The 21,439-nt window shown below is 43.8% G+C and overlaps 1 protein-coding gene across 1 annotated transcript in view; it reads left to right on the top strand.

Moving 5' to 3' along the window:
• ZC3H12D (zinc finger CCCH-type containing 12D) overlaps positions 1-21,439 on the top strand; it is an 89,223-nt gene that overhangs the window by 13,147 nt on the left and 54,637 nt on the right. Inside the window, exon 2 of the mRNA XM_086925755.1 lies at positions 20,569-20,708. Within this exon, the coding sequence (XP_086781881.1) occupies positions 20,569-20,708 (140 nt within the window). The remainder of the gene's footprint in view (positions 1-20,568; positions 20,709-21,439) is intronic.

Genomic DNA, 21,439 nt, shown 5'->3' with positions numbered 1-21,439 from the left:
GATGATTGTCTACATCATGAGCTACTAACATATCTACCAGGTGGTTAAAGGTTGGACTCTGTCCTTGTCTCAATTTTCTGACTGCACACAGGCGTCTCAGTTTATGAAAAGTAAATGAGTCATACTTAGAAGGCACCCTCTGGGTTTCTTCCTGAAGAGGTCTACTAGGGCCTGCTTCCGAGGACATTTTCTAGTGAGGTGTGGTGTGTGCAGCTATCTACACTAAATGGTTTCCTACTAGAACCTCTCTAGGAGTTGTAGTTAGGGTGTGCTAAGCCCTTCCCACCTACAACTACTAAGTTCAGTAGAACTTATGATTATAAGGCTTGATTTATATGTACCTACAGGTACCTTATTTATTTATTTATTTATATTTATTTATTTATTTTGTGTACTTATAAAGCGCAGTCCTGTCACCCAGAGGGCATCCTGGCGCTTTGAACTTGAACGGTTGCACTTTTCGCTGCTCAAACAATTTTAGGAAACAAATGCGTTTTTAGCGCTTTCCTGAACGGAAAGTAGTCCCTGTGGCTTCTCAAGGAAAGTGGCAGGGAGTTCCAAAGTTTGGCCGCTGCAACACTAAATGAGCGGCCACCCATCCTGACTCTCTGAAACCTCGGGACTACCAGCAGATGGGCCGAAGAAGAACGGAGAAGCCGCGGGGCAGAATACCAGGCGAACATGTTCTGCAGAGGTACTGGGCCCTGTTGATGTACTTGCTTAAACACCATACACGCTGCTTTATACAGCACTCTCAGGTGCACCGGGAGCCAGTGTAGATCTCTTAAAGCTTGAGTAGAAGAGCTAGACCTAGGGCGGGAGAGAGCCAACTTGGCGGCCATATTCTGCACCCGTTGTAGCTTCCCCAGCAGGTTTTTTGGGGCCTCTAGAAGTAGCGCATTACAATAGTCTAAACGACTTAGTATGGTACCGCGGACTACTTCCGGCCTAGCTTGGGCGGGGAGAAGGGGCAGAACTTTACGCAACATGCGTAACAGCATCATGCACGTAGCAGTGGTTTTATTGACGTGCATGTCAAGCTGTAGATTTGGGCCGAAGATCACCCCCAAGTTGCGAGCAGATTCCGCAGCCGACACTGGCTCCGGAAAGGTGGCAGACCAGAAGTTCTCTGGAAGTACCCGCGGGATCCGATCTGTGGAACAATAGAGCACCTCCGTCTTTGAGCTGTTAAATTATAAGGAGTTGGCCCGTAGCCAGTCCGCTGTGGCTGCCATACAGCGATGAAATGTCTCCAGCGAGACCGCATTATTTCCTTCAAAGGGAAAAGACCAGCTGGGTGTCATCGGCGTAATTAAAAGCCGAGACACCAAAAGATTTTATAAGCTGGACCAAGGGGCGGAGGTACAGATTAAAAAGTATAGGGCCGATGGCCGAGCCCTGTGGGACCCCCTGCCCTACTTTCCTTGGCTCAGAGCGAAATGGAGGGAGCTAGACCAACTGTTGCCGACTGCCAAGATAGGATATCAGCCAGTCTCTTGCATCCTCTGTGACCCCACACTCCTCTAGTCTCCTGATAAGGGTCCGGTGGCAGACCGTATCGAACGCGGCCGACATGTCGAGCAGCACTAAAAAGGCTGCCCGACCGCTGTCGACACGCGAGCGAAGGTTGTCCAATACGGTTACCAGCGCGGACTCCGTCCCGTGCCCGGGGCGGAAGCCAAACTGTGCCTCGTCGAAGCATCCGATATTCTACAGGAAGCCTGAGAGCGAGCGGGTCACCCATTTTTCCATGATCTTAATAGGAAAAGGGAGCAAGGAGATTGGCCTATAGTTGGAGAGACAGGTCGGGTCCAGCGTTGGTTTCTTGAGCAGAGGTGACACTACTGCTAGCTTCCAGGACTCCGGGACAGATGCCAACTCCAAAGACTGGAGGTAGATGGAGTACAAAGGCTGAAAAATTCCGCCTGGAAAACCTTCAAAAATTTGGGAGGCAGTGGGTCAAGCGGAGAGCCAGAGGACACCGTATTTGCCAGGCTACAGAATTCCTCAAAGGAGGGACAGGGAAAAAGTTTTAGTTGGGGTCGACTGGAAAAAATGTCCGGAGCTCCCAAGCTAAAAACTGGGACGCTCGGCTGGGGTCGACTGGGCAGGCCACCCGGAGCTCCCAAACCGAGGGCTCCTAATATGAGAGCAGAGTCAGTCGGCTGGGGTCGACTGGGTAACCCGTTCGGAGCTCCCAAGCCAAGGCTGAAACCAACTAGCCGGGGTCGACTGAGCGGGCTAACCGGAGCTCCCAAGCCGAGAGCAGCGGGCAGAGGGTTTTTTAGGCCCTCTAAGATCTTAGCAGTTTTCTCTTCAAAAGCACCCGCCAGGGAGTCGCACAGGGCCTGCGACGCGGGGACCGTGTTAGCCACACACACAGGGTGGGACATGTCCCTGATAATTTTAAATAGGGCTTGAGATTTATTAGGCGCCTGATTCAAGGTGGATTCCAAAAAAGCCGCCTTAGCCAACTTAATCTGCGCCTTGTAGCCCTGCAGTGCGAGCCTGAACGAGGCCTTTGCTGAGGTTGAATACTGCTTCCTCCAAGCTCTCTCAGTGCGTTTGCAGCTCAACTTCAACTGTCCTAGCTCTTCCGTATACCAGGTAAAGGCCCGGTTCACTCTCCCTCGAGATTTACGAAGGGGAGCAACCTTGTCTAGCGTGTCGGTAATAGACCGGCACAGAGTCAGATAGCTTTCCTCCACCGAGTTACTCAGACAAAAATTGTCTGGTAGTAGAGAAGGCAAAGGAGATAAACTGAGTAGTCGAGACCAAGGTCTACGCAGTTTCGACAGTCCTACCCCGGCTGCTTCAGAGGAATAATCCCCTATGCAGAGGGAGAAAGCCACAAGTGCATGGTCGGTCCAGCATTGGCATAGGATATCGTTGACCACTACTGATTGAGCGTCAGCGAAAATCAAATCCAAGACATGACCTCCCCTGTGAGTCGCTGAGCAGACCAATTGCTGCAACTGAATGTCCCCAAAGGCTTGGCAAAGTGTCGTAAACGCTCCATCCAGTGGACCCCCCTGCCAAAAGTTGAAGTCCCCCAGGACCAACAGCTTAGAGTGAGTGTTAGATAGATCATATATTAGGTCAAGGAAATCTGATAGGGAGGGTGCCGAGCCCGGTGGACGATAGCGTAGCACGCCTGTAAGCAGTGTTCTCTCCAGGTCTTTAATCGAGAACCCCATCAGTTCGAAACCCAAAACCTCACTGATTTTAAGCTGAAAAAGACCCAGCTTTTCTCTGTAGATGATGCCAATTCCGCCACCTCTGTTCTTCGGCCGAGGGGTGTGAATAATTTTAAAGCCTGGGGGGCAAGCAAGTCCCAATTCAACTAAACAGTCCTCCTGAGTCCAAGTTTCGGTTAGGAACAACACATCCAACCCTGAGGATTCAATCAAGAAGGCAATCTCTGTATGGTGCTTGCAAAGCGACCGAACATTAAGCAGTCCGCAAGACAGGGATTGAGACGGGAGTGAAGCAGTAGCCTTCTGAGTCCGGGGCGCCTGAATCGGTCTTAGTTCCAAAAGGGCAGCCCGAGAGTAGACTAGGCGGGGAGATTGCAAAAGTCCAGAGGAAGCGGCCCTATGCGCGCCGGTTGCGCGAACGGGCGCAAACGGGCTTACCTCTAGCGCACCTCCGGCGCGCCTACGACGCGCCCGCTGCGCGCCAACGCTGCGCGCTTGGTCCACCATTCCTTTATGGTATTGGACCGAGCGGAAGTCCGCCTCCTGCGTCCCTTGACCTTCTCAAGATGGCGCCCGAAGTGCTCCCAAGCTTCACCCCCACCCAAGATGGCGGACGGACCCGGTAAACTATCTATATCCCGCCAAATACGGGTGAAAGCAAGTTTTAAGGTGCAAGTAAGCCTGTCCAAATTCCCCGGCCTACGGAGCTGACACCAGGAAGACAGCGCGATATAAACGAGCTCTAGCAGCTCTAGGCGCGATGACCAGCAGCGCAAGTAATTTAAAATAAGCACAGTTAAAAATATTGCAGCACCTTGATATGATATGATTTTTCAGATGATATTACAAGATTATTTGGTAAAACAAATTGCAAGCTCCTATCCCCACCGTTGCACACCAATGTGAGAAGTTAGCCTTGGAGAGGGTGGGTGGCAGGTAGAGGGTCAAAGGGGGCACTGGCTCTCAGAGAGGTGAGAAGGGGCGGGGAGCAGCCTGAGGACAAAAACAACACTAGAGACAGAGGCAGACGCTCTGCAAGGAGCCTGGTGTAAACTGAAGAAACGTACACTTCTTAGCACTACAAAGCAGCTGATGGGCGCCTTTCACTAGAGCTAAGAACCTGACCCATCGTGAACAAACAGCAGCCACCGTAGAAACCAGTGGTGTCATGAAAACAACAAAAGACAGAGAGACAGACGACTGCCGCCGAAACCTGGAAATACAATTTACACCTTTAACAAAAGGCAATTCCTGATGCAAGCACCACACGCCAGAATACTATAAATATATGAATCTCCGATCAATGCACACCTGAGAGTGAATAAAAAGATGAGCAGCAAACTAAGGCAGTGACTGACAGACACTATGCTGGTCCTCTCGTACAGTGCCCTATTGATACTTACTATGCTCTCTGCAGCCTTCACGGACCTTTTTGCCCGTTTACCTGGGACCTTGGATCTACTGTTTCCCGCCATCTCCCGCCATCTCGCCAGCAATCTTCCTCTGGTCTCCCCCGCCGCTGATGCACTTTTCCATCCGTGCGCAGCGGCAGAGGGGGGAGACCACAACATCCAGCAGGCACAGCGGCTAACTCTGCCCTCCACACGATTTGGCGCTAGGCGGCGCATCTTAAGGGGCGCAGAGCTGCTGTGGAGCGGGTGCTCTTTGCAGCCTTCACGGACCTTTTTGTCCATTTACCTGGGACCTCAGATCTACTGTTTCCTGCCATCTCCCACCATCTCGCCAGCAATCTTCCTCCGGTCTCCCCCGCCGCTGATGCACTTTTCCGTCCGTGCGCAGCCGCCGAGTGGGGAGACCACAACATCCAGCAGGCACAGCGGCTAACTCCGCCCACCACATGATTTGGCACCAGGCGGCGCATCTTAAGGGGCGCAGAGTTCCTGCGTCGCAGGACGCACGCGGGCTCAGCCAGGCTAAGCCCGGGCAAAGGGCGGGCCGTCTACGGCCGTCCAAGGCAGGATAAGACTGGACTGGGCAACCCCCTAAAGTTGGTAGTAAGCTGGTAAGAGTTTAAAGGGGAGCTGGGACAATTATTGTTGTGTAACTAGGGTGTACTAAACTAAATTACATCTTGGGTGGAATGGCTCATCAACCTAGGAAGGGAAAGAAGCCAGCAATTACCAAACCTGGCGGCAGCATTACAGGGACTCTCGATAATTTCATCAAAAGAGCATCTGTGGTGTTGGAGCGAGAAATAGCCCTGACTGAGAAGCGGCTATCCTTGGAACTTGTAGGCTCTAAGAGGTCTTAACTGGGTGATTTAAGGAACATGGTTACTCCAGATTACGCGGACAGACAAAGACATAGTGTGATCAGCCTAATATCCCCAAGAAAAAACTCTAGATGGGACTATTCCTATTGTCTATGAGAATTCTTCATCTTGTAATAGCCTATTCTCTGAGGATTTTCATCCCATTGTTTTATCTTCTAAGAATATACCGAGTGTGGGCACACCTAAGGATACACCTAAGGATACACCTATATGCCTCAAACAAGTGGGTAAAAGGAAAAGGGAAGGGGCCTTCAAATAAGCAGGAAATCAAAAGTCCCCAAACCATCAAATATATTGGTAAAGCCCATCCCGACCAAACTAACTGAAGCACCTAACATTCCCCCTACATGTTTGCCTGTATTAGCTAAATTTACACCCAGTATGGGCTTTCAGACTCTAACTCCTGCTACAACTGCACCTAGTGATGCGGTATGTACCATATCTCAAATGGAACAGTTGTTAAAATCATTTACGCTCCCACTTATTGAGAGGCTAAGGGTAATAAGTGATAAGGTGGATAATCTTTATAAGGTAACTGCAGAGAATACATACATGTTGGCGACTATAGCACCTAACACTCAAAGTAGGGGTACCACTATAGATTTAAGTAATCAGCCAAAATTCCTCTATCTACTTCTTGCCTCATCCCAGCCAGAGTAGCTGAGGAACGGAGGTCTTCTAAAAACAAAGAGGATGTGATGAAGGGAGGTACAGGTAAAAAAGTAGCTTTAGAGGATAATAGTAAAGCCACCAAGCAGAATACCCCTATTGAAAATTTTCCATCTGAACAGATTGAGGGGGCAAGTCATTTGACTGAAACTACCACAATTGTGGCTACATTACCGGTTATTAATTTACCCCCACAATCCTCACCTTTGGTTCTAGTGTTAGGAAACGTACCCCCCTTTACCGAGGGAGTTAAAGAGGACTACAGACAGTTAAGAAATAAGGTTGTGCACTGGCTGTCATGTAATACCTCAGAAGGTAAGAGGGCAGGGCATAGCGTTATAATGGCAAGACGAGCGTCTTGGCTTGGCAGGACAAGAAAATCTAAAAAAGGTGACTGTATTGTGATTAATTTCAACAGCCCAGTGCCTGTAGATAGGATATTAAGGGAAGTTGTGAATGGTGGGGGGCCTAGGGGACTGGGTATTGAGATTTTACCCCTAGGTTTTTTCTATGAGATGTCGAAGCATACTAGATCCGATACCTGGAACAGATGGCAACAAGTTAGGATACCTCCCCATAGAATACAACTAGGAATGGGTCGATCATGGGCAGGGCCACCAGGTGAACCTAACTGGGGTAGACATGGGTTTCCTTCTTTTGCAGGGCCAAATAGGTTTGAAGCACCCTCTAGCCTTAATGACTGCGACTGACTGCGTGGTAATAATGTAGCTCACATCGTCTATGAGAGCAGCCAGGGCCCACGCCAAAACCAGAGTATGGCCCTAAGAGTGAATACTACACGATGTGAACAGTTAGAAAATGTATTAACAGAAACCCAAAGTGCACCAAAATCAGTATTGGATATATACTCCTTGTCTACTAACAACGCCCCAGTCTGCGAAATAAATAAAAATATGTGTGCTAATTTGACAAGCCCGTACAATGTACAAGCAAATTCTGAAATAGTTGATTGTAGTGCTAATTTCAGTAGCCCGTACAATGTACTAGCAAATTCTGAAATAGATGATTGTAATGCTATAAAGAACCCAGTATATGTGGAGGCTGTTGATATAAGGGAAGTACCTATGCACCCTATTGAAAATGTAAGTTTCTCCCCGGTTAAACCATTGTTATTACGAAGATCCGTAAGGATAGTTTTTTGGAATATTTGTGGCCTGGAGAATAAAGTTTCCAATATCGTATGGGGGGAGTTAATTCAGAATTTCGATATCCTCTGCATCCAGGAAACATGGCTTGTAAATGAAACACATTTGGATGGCTATAAGACATTTCATATTCCAGATACGGTAAAAAGCAGGCTGTCTCCCTTCTCTATGTGGACGACGCAGTGCTTATGGCCCGAACTAGGATAGGGGCCCAAAAGGCACTTACTAAATACAACGAGTTTATGGTAACAAGGGGTCTAAAAATTAATGCCAAAAAGTCATTTATGATGACGTGTGGGAAAGGACGCGGTAAATGTAAGGCGATCAAGGTGAATGGCCTTTCAATAGAACATACTAAGACCTTTTCTTATCTGGGAGTGTTACTTGATGGCTCCGGCTTGTGGGGCCCAGCTGTTAAGAGTAGGACTTTATTATTTAAACGTTCTATAGCGGCATTAATGAACTTTGCCAAAAAGTTAGGTAAAAGACCGCCCGAAATTCTTTTAAAAATATATATGGCTAAATGCAGGAGTATTGCCCTATACGGGGCTGGTATTTGGGGCATCCACAATGCAGTATCAATTCAAATAGCTTAAAATTGCTTTTTAAAATATTTGTTAGCACTTCCAGCGGTGCGCTCCTCTCATGGCAGACACAAAGAGGGTATTTCTGTATATGTTTCTAATATGCTGAGTGTCCGGGGAGTCAAAATGATGAAGTACTCCCCCTATTACCAAATGGTATCTATCCACCTATTTTTGGGCTTAGAGCTGTTGGTGGTACATTTCTATAATAACACTAATAAAGGGAACTTTATAGAAGTAATGAATAATTTTACAGAAGATCTAAACCACTTAAATTCAGCTGAAGGAAGAGTCGTAATTTTGGTATGAGGACGGGATTTCAATATAAGTGTATGTAATTTAAATGCATGTAGTTCACAAGAAAATGACTGGGAAGTAAGTAGCGGTATGAATCACTTCGCACATTCAGATAGAGGGGAAAAAATAAATGATATCATGGCCACTTTCGATCTTGGTTTTGCGAACAAGATGTGTTGCTCGATGGTTGAATTTAGTTTGACCTTTATAGCAAGGGGTTTTCAGTCTGTTATTGATTTTATCCTTATACCCATTAGATACTCTAACTCGGTGGACAACTTTGTGATTCATTCAAATGGCCTTAGTGACCATTTGCCCCTTAGTTTTAACCTAACACTACCTGACTGTAATAACTCTGCCACTATCGAGTCCCTTGCATGGACACAAGAAATAGTATTGGCACGCCTAAATGGCTTTGCGCTAAAGTGGAGTGCTATAGATCCTGTAAAAACTAATGCTGGTATTATTTCTAAAGCCCTGCCACAAATCCTGGTTTGCCTAGATGAGGATGCCTTTGGACATATTACCATCGTCATTCAGGTTCCCTCGTTAAATATAACACCAATAAACGTAATAAAAGTAACGGATGGTTCGACTCCCAATGTACAAAAGCCTATTCCTAGCTCAAAGTTGCACTTAGCACTAAACCTAGAGATTATGAATTAATCAGAGCCTGTGGAATGTCATACGATTTAGTTCTGAACCTTCGGAAAAAAGAAATTAAAGAATTGGCTTGGCAAAACTTGTTGAAGGCCTCGCAAAGTAGAGACCCTAAATTGTTCTGGCAGGCAGTAAACACTCCTTATCTCACAAAAAAAGATACCGCAAGAATTGAGGTCGCCATAGACAAAAGTACTTAGATAGACTTCTTCTCGAACGTGTATCAAAAGGATGGTGGGAACTTGGGTATATTCTCTGAGGCGGCTGAGCAGGGCACTCAAAAATGGGAACACCCACCAATAGACATAGAAATTTCATATGATGTAGTGCTATTGGCAATAAATAACAGCAAAGGAAGCAAGGCTCCGGGCCCAGATGGAATCCCCATGATATCTTCAAAATGACCACCGAGCTTTGTGCCCCAATTTGCACACGTGTCCTGTTGGCATGTGGTGCCAAAGGATTTATTAAAACCTGGGCCGAATCGGTGATAATACCTATTTATAAAAAGGGGGACAGAGAGAGTCCATCAAATTATAGGCCTATATCCCTCCTGGACTCTCTCATAAAGATAGCAGGTAGGGCGGTTCTAAATAAATTGCAAACTTGGGCAAACGATAATAATATCCTGAGCCCGGTCCAGTATGGCTTCAGGGAGCGGATGGGCACTGAGGAGCAGGCCCTCAACTTTGTGATGATACAAGGGAAATACACCCGGGCAAAGAGAGAAGGTTTATATGCCATATTTGTGGATCTCACAGCCGCTTTCGACTGTGTGGATCATGTTAAGTTGTGGCAAACCCTGGAAGAAATTAGGGTGGAACCTGCTATAGTGCAATTCCTTCGACAGTTGTACTCTGATGCAACCGCCAAGGTAAGACATGGGCTGAAGGGAGAATGTACTAGGCTTTCCGCATAGAGAAGGGTGTTAGACAGGGCTGCGTGCTGGCCCCATTCCTCTTCTCCATTTATACGAACGCCTTGGAGGGGGAATTGGGGGCCAGTACAGTTGATTCCCCAAGATACAGTAAAAAGCAGGCTGTCTCCCTTCTCTATGTGGACGACGCAGTGCTTATGGCCCGAACTAGGATAGGGGCCCAAAAGGCACTTACTAAATACAACGAGTTTATGGTAACAAGGGGTCTAAAAATGAATGCCAAAAAGTCATTTATGATGACGTGTGGGAACGGACGGGGTAAATGTAAGGCTATCAAAGTGAATGGCCTTTCAATAGAACATACTAAGACCTTTTCTTATCTGGGAGTGTTACTTGATGGCTCCGGCTTGTGAGGCCCAGCTGTTAAGAGTAGGACTTTATTATTTAAACGTTCTATAGCGGCATTAATGAACTTTGCCAAAAAGTTAGGTAAAAGACTGCCTGAAATTCTTTTAAAAATATATATGGCTAAATGCAGGAGTATTGCCCTATACGGGTCTGGTATTTGGGGCATCCACAATGCAGTATCAATTCAAATAGCTTAAAATTGCTTTTTAAAATATTTGTTAGCACTTCCGCAGGGTACGTCAGTATTCAACTGCCATGCAGAATTAGGTATGGAATTTATTTCCGACCTAATAAAAGCCCTGGGCCTTTAACCAGGAAATTATTAAGGATGGTATGGCCCTGGACAACGCAAAACGCATCCCATGGCTAGAGTATGTCAAGAAAATGTTTACTTATTTGCAAAAACCAGAATTATACAATAACCCAGAATCAATTAGTGGGCTATCCAGAAAAGAATTAAAAAGTATATGCATGAACCATTTTGATATGTTAAGAAGTTCAGGCGAACTCACCAAAATTACAGTAACACATCACCAAATGACTTTGGCCTGTTATGCAATTCAACCTTATTTATCTATCTGTACTTTGGGCTTTGACCGTTTTATCCTGACTGGGTTCAGATTTGAATTATTTCTTCACATGGTAACCTTTCCATCAAAAAATGATTGGTCAAGAACTTTGGAACCTTGCCCAAGCGATAATCTATCTTTGCAATCTACTTTTCATGTGATTTTATTCTGTAAATATTATGATAAGGAACATGGATGGATTAAACTATATTTGAGACAGGGTTATTGGCGACAATGCCGACCAGCGTATCTAAGTTTACAGCAATTGGAAAATGGAAAATGTATTATGGTCATGACTGGTTTTTTAAAAAGTATCTCGAGGAAGCGAAATTTAATGATTAATGATTAATATAATGATTAATGAAACTGTTAATAAGTAAATGCTTTACTCTGAAAATGTACCAATTTAATACTATTTTAATGGTTTTTAATGATTGGCTGTCATTTATTTATTATGAAATGGTGTATATATCGTTGTCGCTTTTATGATTTTATTTATTGCTAAAATCGAATAAAGGGCCCTATTAGGATGGCGGACGGACCTGCGTCCGTCCGCCACCCCAGAGGAGGAGGGACCGTCCGCAGGGGCAGCGGCGGTCCCTCCGTGCAAATTAGGATGTGACCACCACCATGGCGGTCACATCCCGTATGTTTAATATTGCGGCGGGTGCTGCTTGAAGCAGCACCCGCCGCAATGTTAAAAATGCAAGCTGTGCATTTGCATGCACAAAGCGGCAGGCACCGCGCGGTGCCTGCCGCTTCGTGCATGCAAATGCACGGGGGTACCATGGGTACCCCCCATGTGCACCCCCCCTTCACCCTGCCGCCGCGGAAAGGCATTACAAAATGCTAATCCTAATATGGCTGGCAGTGTCTGATAGACACCGCCACCATATGAGAGCCTTTCCACTGCAGTCTCGCAGCGGAAAAGCGGCAGACGGAGAAATGACCCCCCCAGCCATCCTAATCTGGCTGGGGGTCTTTTCTGTGTCCGGCGCGGTGAATCCGCATCCTCCGGGCCGGCGGTGGCTTCCGCCGGCCCGGAGTATGCGGATTCACCGCAATCGTAATGACCCCCCAAAGCATTTTTCTGATTCTGATTCTACTATGTCACCAGTCACTCCAGCGCGGAAGAATTCCTAATTGATTGCTTCTCTGACCGCCCCCATATACCTCACTGTCTTGCGTACACTAATATGTTTTGTCGGACAAAATGAAGAATCTTTTTTTTAAATCTGTGTTTTACGTTATGCAGCTATTGTTCTCGTACGTTTCTCTCAGAGAAAAAGGGTGGTTTCCTTCCATAAGGATGATATTTACTGTGACACACACTATAAAGTCTGAGGTCTCCTGGCGCTTCTGACTAAATTATAAGATGGAGGGGAGGGGGGCAGAAGGTACTCAGAAGGATCTAGAAAAGAGCAGAGTCTCCAGGTGTTGTCTAGATGTGACGTGCGATGAGAAGCACAGGAGTTCACCTAGAAGAGAGTGCCAAAGGGAAGGTGCAGGAAAATGAAGCCCGCGTCTTGTACTACTAAGCCCTAGGATGCAGAGGAGCTTCAGACTAGAACAGAGAGTGTGAGCTGGAAAGGAACAGTGGCTGGAGCACCATGTGTAATGCTTAGTGGCATGGGCGTCCCCAGGGGGCAGGGCCCGCTTTAGCGCTGGTGGCACCCAGTGCGACAATGTTAGTTAGCTCCCCAAATGACCACCTCCACCACAGATTCTCTCACTAGCACCCTTTAACAGTGACCAAGTCTCCATAACCACTCTCTCTCAGATGCATTGAATTCGTTATATAGCGCTACTCATACCATTAAAGTATGTCAGAGCACTTTGCATCACACACACATTACACCGACAATCAATCATACTTGTGTAAATCAATGTATAGGATATGTTACATAAACCAAAGGACTAAAAGTGTAGGAGTCACATGTCATCCATACTGGTAGGCTGTATAGTTTAGGAGTGCTTGGTGTGGAGAAGCCAAACTAAGAGTCGAAAAAGAAACAGCATAGTTGGGGGTTTTCTTTAATAATAAGAATCCATTTCTACCCAAATGAACCCTTTTTGCAACATTTATCAATGTTCCATACTTAGCAGAGTGTTGGCACTTCTATGATGAGTTAATACCCCACTATTCTATATTAGGACTTTAAGTTATAAATTTCAAGTAACAAAAGGATGGCTGCTGATCTATTTACATTAAATGCACTCTGTAATCTACTTGAACACGTTCTTTGCAGTAGGCAAATTAACCCTCTGTACTACCTTCACATAAGTCAAAAACCTCAACTACACAAAACTCTGATCTCTGGCCAAAAAGAACATTAATCACAGGACTTATCTTGATATTTTTTTGAGGCCTGTTAATTGCAGGAGGAAAGGAACGTGCAGCAGGTGCTTTTAAAATCATAATTAAGTTGTAAATACTGCACCCCAAGGAAGCCAGCACCGGTCACACCGCCCTAGAGCCAGCCCTGGCAGGGGGGGGGGCAGGGGGGGCAAGGAGGGACGCTCGGGGTGGGGGGGGGGGCAAGCACCCCTCCTTGCCCCCCCCCTACGGACGCCCATTGCAGCAACAGGCAGCAGCGAAAGTGTGGCAAACCCATCTAAGGTGTCTTTTATTTGACGAGGTACCCAGGCTCCGCAGGCAGTAATCTTGGTAAGTGAGGTGCTTTATAAATCTGTTAACTTACTGTTTCTTCGCCACAGACCCAATACATTGTCTTCACGCTTCTTGAATGAATGAATAAATGGATAAAGTAATGTATATAGTGCACAGCTACTTCAAGGAATGTCCCGGCGCTTTTGCTAGGCTTCCCAAAGAGCAAGCGCGTCTCTAACACATCATCACTAGGCTCTGAAAAATAATGTTTTCAATTCTTATTTAAATTTTTACTCATCCAAGATAAATCTCAAGTATTTCACTGACCTGCTGCTTTAACCGAAAAAAGAGCCTCCCCTCCGTTGTTTTTAAAAAGATGGACCCATAATAAGACCAGCAGAACTGGAACGTAAAGACCTAGGCTCTCAGGGCTAAATAGCATAATGCGTTAGTTCAATTACATAGGTCCTCTAATGTGGAGAGCTTGGCCTGTTAATAGTCAGTGCTTGTCATCATTGCCACACCTCGGTGTTCCTATTTCTATCTTCTTCTCACCTGCCTTCATGTATTTGTGAGCAGCATCTTTTATCACTTATGCTGTTACAGCCCCTACCCATTCACAGAAAGAATGTTCTTAAGTCGTATTTCATTCCTTATAATACATGGTTCACCATCACTCTTCCCATAAACCACTTACTACTCTGTTGTGGTGCTGTTTCACATGAAAAAGATAGGATGTTTGTAAACACAAAGAACACAACTAGTATCTCTAGTGTTAAATTAAACACACACCAAAGCAGTTACATATTTGCATCAAAAAGATCTTGGAATCAGTTTCATTCAGCTCAGATGTAAAAAAGGAATGTAGCTCAGAATGTATATAAACATGCAGAGAGATGCTAATCTTTCTGTAACTGCCTTAAGAGTGGCAAAAATAAACATGTTGCCATAAATATTTATTTTCATGAGAAAAAGGGAGCGGAAGAAGAAGAGAACATCTCTGCTTTTTGTTTTCTAAGTACCGCTCTAGTTATGCTCTGCGACCCGCCTTACCTCTTGGCTGTGGGCAGCAGGCATTGGTCTTCAGAACTCAACTGTAATAAGTTATTACAGTTGAGTGACTATGTAATTTCTTCATTAAAGGTGACTAGAGACATCAGACGTCATCTGTAATCTGTAATTTACAAGCAAGCTTGTATACAAGGATAGTAGGTTCCCATGTATTTATATTACTGCTATAATTATTATCACATTATTAATCGTAACAATAATAATTATTATTACTAATGTGATTTGGATTGTCAAACATAGCCCTATTGTTTGTATACTAAAAACTGGTAAGAGCACACACAGAACAAACTCTGGCAATACCAAGAGTCCTTTTGTATCATTGATGGGTTTAGGCACTCAATAAGGCAGCATTCACTCTGTCACTCATTTTTGAGCTCATGCATCCATTTATCCATTCATTGACTCATTCAGCCTGATTCATGTACATGCCGTTTTGCGTGTCCCTAATAGCGAATCATAGCGAATCGCTATTGAGGACACGCAAAACGGCATTCATGTAGGAATTGCTACTTAAATAGCGATTCCTACATGTTCTTTATTTGCGAGTAGCAATTTGCTACTCGCAAATACTCCCCAATCATTCCTATGGGCCAAGAGGCCCATTGGAATGAATGGGGATTTGCGAGTAGCAATTTGCTACTCGCAACTGAGATAGCGATTTTAAGGGTGCCAGGGGTGTCCAAAGGACGCCCTGTAGCACCCCTAAAATGCACTTTTGGACAGGTGTTGCGCACACACATGTCCAAAGGACATGTGTGTGTGCTACATGCAACTTTGAATGATGCTTTTAAAAGCATTTTTCTGAGTTTTTGCTATTTACCGACAGGTCTGACCTGTCGGTAAATAGCGGCCCCAAAAGTCCAAAATCGCAATTTTGTTGTGTGTCATGAATAGCATTTGAGGAATCTCTATTAGAGATTCCTTAAATGCCATTCCACGCAAATATGCGAATTCTTACATAGCGATTTTTGCATTTGGTATCATGAATACCAAATGCAAAAATCGCACTCGCTAAGGGCCAGATTCTGAGAATCTGGCCCTTTGCGAGTGCAATTTACCTACATGAATCAGGCTGATTATTACATTCAAGCTCTGACACAACAGCAATAAAACACACACAAACTCAACAATGTATGCAATGTAATTAAAAGAATTCAATTCGAAAAAAGAAAACACGCTACTGTCTAAATACAAGCATATGAATGCAATAATGAACCTAAACTTAGCAACAGGTGTGCGTATTATAATGGTACTGTACATAGTCAATCATTGTTTTAGAGTTCTAGCATGGCTGCATGTTTAGAACCAACGTGTTGGCCATCTTGGATTGGTAAAACAGTGATACCCTATGGACAAAAGCATTTCGTAATGGTGACCTGGTTTAGAGGAAGTAGCCGATGAAATGCGGCACACAGCAGACGGAAAGAGCGGCAAGCAAGTGGCCTGTTAGTGCTACCTGGGGATCTGTGGTATCCTTTTTAATAAAATTACAATAAATAGAGTATCAAGGAAATGGAAGGGCAACTATGAAAGGAGAAAATGGAAAACTAAAGGACTGGCCAATTAACCCTGACACTGAGGCACACTGATTTTCAGATGGATGTGCACATGTAGTCAGTAAATGCCATTATTCACCTGGCAAAATAGGCAATGTCTGATGTAGACTGAAGCATTACCCCATAAAGTAAGCTGCTATGGATGGAAGATGAGTGTAAATGATCCAAAGGGACGCTATGTATTTATATGGATGAATATTTGTATACATGGATGTATGTCTTATTTTATGGTGCTTTCTATTACAAGATCAGGGCAGAAAGCTAAGCCTCCAAGGCTTTGCAAGAATTCTCAGTAAGAATTATTGCCATGCATATCTTCTATCCATAAGTTTTGACAAAGCGGGTAAGTAACACCAAAATCTGTCCCTACGAAGGTGATCTGTGAGGATTCATGTAATCAAATACCCGACTGCAGACTATAACATGGTGCAAAAGCTATTCACTCTTAAAGGCCTTTTATTTTATCATATGGGTTACATTGTGAATTAATCAGGCCCTTTAACTCTTCATAATAAACAGATCAGACCTATGGCATCTGAAACACCCTTTCCTAATGAACCAATCAGGCCCATAGTTCCTATCATTGCTTGTCACCATAACCAAATCCAGTCTCTTTATTGAGATTAAGCTTTCCATCAAGGCAATCATCAAACATATGGTCATAACTTTGCACAAGTATACAAAATAGGTGGCAAACCATAATAAGACCATTCCTTGGAGGGTCTAACCAGGATTCCCAAATGCAAATCTTTTATGTCTATGGTGTATAAGACGGAGTAACGAGTACTAAACTCTTGCCTACTCCATCATATGCTATTCCATGTAACAAAATACCTATCTGTAGGCTTAAATACCGAGTACTAACAGTACAAACTATAACAATAACAAATAAATGTTGGCAAGAAAAAGAGCATGGGTGCAGCTCACCAAGGCATCACACCATGCTCACATCCCAGAATAGAAGCATCAGTCATTCACCCCCTCCCAGATCCTCCCCAGGGGTGGATTGAGGGTATTTACCCAGAATCTGTCCCCAGGGACAGAAAGGCCACTAGACATCAGGGGAAAATATTTCCAAAAATAAAAAAGGGGTGGGTGGCTAACCCAGGCATAGTACCGTGCTCCCACCCTAGAAAAGGTTTATCAGTCTTTCTGCCCCCTGGGGTGGATTGAGGGTGTTGATCTAAAATCTGCCCACATTAAAGGCCACTAGACACAGGAGAAAATATGTCTAAAACTTAAGAAAAAAGGGGATGGTGCGGCTTACCCAGGCATCACAACGTGCATCCCCCGCCCAGAACAGGTGCATCAGTCTTTCTCCCCCCCCCCCTTGGTGGTGGATTGTAGGTGCTTAGTAAAAATCTGCCCCATAGGACAAAAACACCACTAAACACCAGGAGAAAAATATTCCCCAAAATAAATAAATGGATGTGGGGCGGCGCACCCATATGTTGTACTGTGTTCCCACCCCAGAATAGGTGCAGCAGTCTTTCTACTCCTGGCTGTGGATGAAGGGTGTTTACCCCAAATCTGCCTCCGGGGGACAAAAAGGCACTAGACACTAAGAATTTCAAAATCAAAAAAATTAAGGCTAAGGGGACCTACCCTGGGGTTGAGCTAACACTCCTACCCCAGAACGGGCAATGTAATCTTTCTGCCCCCCTTAGGGTCTTAAGCATCCCCATGCCCATGATTCTTTAGAATGTTTTTTACATATGGGTAGCAGAGTGGGGCTTAGTCGCCATATCTTCCTACTTCTATGCTGAATGTGTGCACTTTTCAGGCTCGGGTCAGCTGACACTTGGGAAACCTACCACACCCAAGCATTTCTGAAAACTTGGGTAGTGCAAGATGGTGTGCCTCGTGTGGATCCTGTGACATTTTCTTACTCCCAATGTTGTGCAAATCTCAAACTGTTACTGACACTGCACATTTTGATTATATGACTGTACATAAACTTCCAGAAACCACAGGAACCCACAAACTTCCATCTCCCAGTGTTTCCCCACTTGTCTCAATACAAATAGACCCCATGTGTGCATCTAGGCCTAGTGTCCCAAACATACACAAATCAAACCAGGATCAATGAGAGTCGCCCCACAGGACTCCCAATGATCTTGGTTTGATGCACACCTATCGCAAGCACCAGACCCAGCCACACAAGTGAGGTCACAATGTTAATGTGGCCTTAGGGGAGAGGATGTAGCCTTACAGCTAGAGCAGTCGACCTCGAAGCTGAGGAACCAGGTTCAAGTCTTGGCAACAACGCTCAACATCCTGTGATTCTGGGCAAATCCCTTAATCTCTCTGTGCCTAACAAAAAAAGTGAATGTATTCATCTGTAACGAAACAGGTGCTCATGTAAAGCGATCTGATTACCAATGTCTAGGGTCTAGTTCACGCTATATAAAACTCTAAAAATATAAATATAAATATAAAAATGTGAGACTTAGTAAAATGCTAGTTGGTAGGAAATTTGTGCATCCCAAAAGATTAAAGAACTTTCCATCACTGAAAGGTGAGGAACATATGTTTTTTAGTTTTTTGGCTTTGCAAGGGCTTCTGGGTAAGAAAATCTGAAGAGAGTCATGCAAGTCACCCCACCCTGGATTCCCTCTAGTGTCTAGGTTTAAAAAATGTGCAAGTTTTCTAGGTTTCCCTAGGTGGCGGCTGAGCTGGAGCCCAAAACCCATAACTACCCCCAATGCAAAAAAGGGTATGTTTTCAGTGACAAAATGTGATGTGTCCAACTTGCATTTTAGGGGCTTTCCCTGTTGCGGTCCCTCGGCCTACCCATGCAAGTGAGGTACCATTTTACAGCGAGACTTGGGAAAACACAGAATAGCAGAAAATATATTACCAATTGGAGTTCTCTGCATTTATGCCTTACAAATGTGAGCCTGTGTGTAAGAAAGAAGACATTTTAAAAAATGCCATCTGAATTACATGCTAGTATGGGTACCAACAAATTCGGATATCTATAAATACCCCACTCCTAATCAGGTGTACATTTCAGAAATACATAGGTTTCCTTCATACTAATTTTTCAGTCTTTATTTTTAACATATGAATTGCAGTATTGTTGGTAGATAATGAAAAATGAATGCATGGTACAACTCATTTGATGGCTCAAGGAACCTCTGGTTATCCCTGTGACTAGCAGGCATAATGTTGTATAGCTTTTGTAAATCGTTTTAAAAAGTTACAGATGAAAAGATTGTCAGAAACATCTGATTTTCCTACACGTTTTGAAAACATTTTTATTTTAACAGTTAGTTTCTTTGGCAAACTTTCAGGGATCTACACAAATTGCTGAATGCTGAATTTTGTCTTCTTTTAGCTGTGCATGTTCGTGAAAGCTGGGAAGATGCTGAATTTAGCACAGTAAACCTTTGGTTCATGCCATTTTTAGGAGAAAAACTGACACTTTTTTGCAGAGCACCTTTTCACTATTTATTCCATAAAAAATGTAAATGTAGCTAATGTTTGGATATTTTAATGTTTCCCTCCTGGGGATTCCACAATCGTTGGATAGCTTTAGAATCCCTAGAATGTTGGGAAAAAAGGATACTAATGTGGCATAGATTCCTTCTGTGAAATAAAAGCTATTGAGGCCTAATTGCGACCTACCCCAAATAGATGAAACATGGCTCAGCATTTTAGGGGGAAAGGCTTAGCATTCAAGGGGTTAATTATGTTGCCTTTGTTTTCTTCCTATCCTCTCTTTAACACAATTTCTTCTACCTCTTTTGCCACTCGTGACTGTTCACCTCCAATACAACCCAATGCCCCTTGTGTAGCAGCACCTTTTCACTTTTCTTATCCCTGTTTCTTCACACTTTAACAATTTGTGCATCCATCGTCTTCATTTAAAATCGTCACCTCTTTGTGCCTACACCATTCAGCCCTACTTTGAATACTCCAGTCCCTTTTGTGTGCTTACAATATTTTGCCTCAATATTTGCTTTCAGCTTCCTAATGTGTCTAAAGCTGGTCACATGCAACAATGATTATCTTTTCTTCCAGTCTTTGTTTTACCCCAGTTGCTTAGCCGCCTGACCCTTCCCAAGCCTTCACCTCCTGTTTTGCATTAACTGTTGGCATTAGAAGTGCTTGTAACGTTTTTCTGATGTTATGTAATTTGGTGTAGAGCTACATCACTACTCTTTCTTGCACAGAGTACTGATCCATTGATTGGAATACACTTTTAAGAATGGCTAAATAAATAAATACATTTTCAAAGAGAAAGCAGACAGGTAGGCCTGCGACGTGGTCAAAAGGGTACACCCCGTCATTGTGAAATTTTGGGCCAGAACGATAAGAGTTAACTAATATGAAAGAGAGAAATAATGAAAGTACAAGAAAAGTTATTAAAAAAACATATAGAAAAGGGCAATACAGACACATAATCAAGGAGGAAAACGTCACGAAGAGTCTGATGCAAAGGGAATATAAAGATAAACAGTGTAACTGAAAGAGAAAGGAGTTAAGCAAATATGCTCTGAACTCACATTGGTAAGGTCTTCTACTTCGTTTTATCTTTAGTTTCAAAATGCTGGTGAGAATGGGAATTAATAAACAAATACGTTTTCCGATTTTCTTTACTTTAGCCATGGGAAGAAAGAACTATTCTCCTGTCGGGGCATTCAGCTGGCTGTGGAATGCTTCAAGGAAAGAGGGCACAAATACATTAAGGTATTTGTACCATCCTGGAGGAAGGAGCCATCAAGAGGTGACTCTCCTATTACAGGTATTGTTATTAACATGCCAAATAAAAGACACAGTAGTGGCTTGTTATAATAGTTTGAATTCATGTGTTTCCCCAAGTAAAAATAGATGTATTTAGACAAGTGCAGTGGGTACAATTAGAATGAAAATGTGTTTCCTTGTTAGATTAGCCCCTCTCTCTCTCTCTCTGTATATATATATATATATATATATATATATATATATATATATATATATATATATATATATATATATATATATATATATATATATATATATATACACTCACTGAAAAAACTATAGGTTTCACACCAGTTATAGTTAGGTGGAAATTTAACTCGCATAAAACCATTGAAATTCCCACGTTATAGTTAGATGGACTCACTATAACTTGCGTGTGCAATGCACTGCTCATGACGTCACATATTACATCACTCATGACATGGTCAGTGACATCACTCATGACATCACTCATGACATCTCAAATGACATCACTGATGACAACATCCTTGTGGCAAAGTGGCAGACCTCCTATCAGCATAAAATAACCTTTGACACACACATTCAAAAATAGAAACTAACATTTTCTTAAAAAAGGAGAAACCAATACCAATTACAACAACTTATTAGGTAATTCCAACATCTACATACACACCCACTCCTTCACAACAGTTCTATATAGTCACTCATGCATGTACTCATACAGCTATACATCCTGTTACACACTAATACTCATCCATATAGTTACTCACA

Source organism: Lissotriton vulgaris, chromosome 6 (assembly GCF_964263255.1).
Source record: "Lissotriton vulgaris chromosome 6, aLisVul1.2, whole genome shotgun sequence".
Classification (NCBI taxonomy): domain Eukaryota; kingdom Metazoa; phylum Chordata; class Amphibia; order Caudata; family Salamandridae; genus Lissotriton; species Lissotriton vulgaris.
The sequence above is the reverse complement of the archived record's forward strand: the minus strand, read 5'-3'. Positions and strand labels throughout refer to the sequence as shown.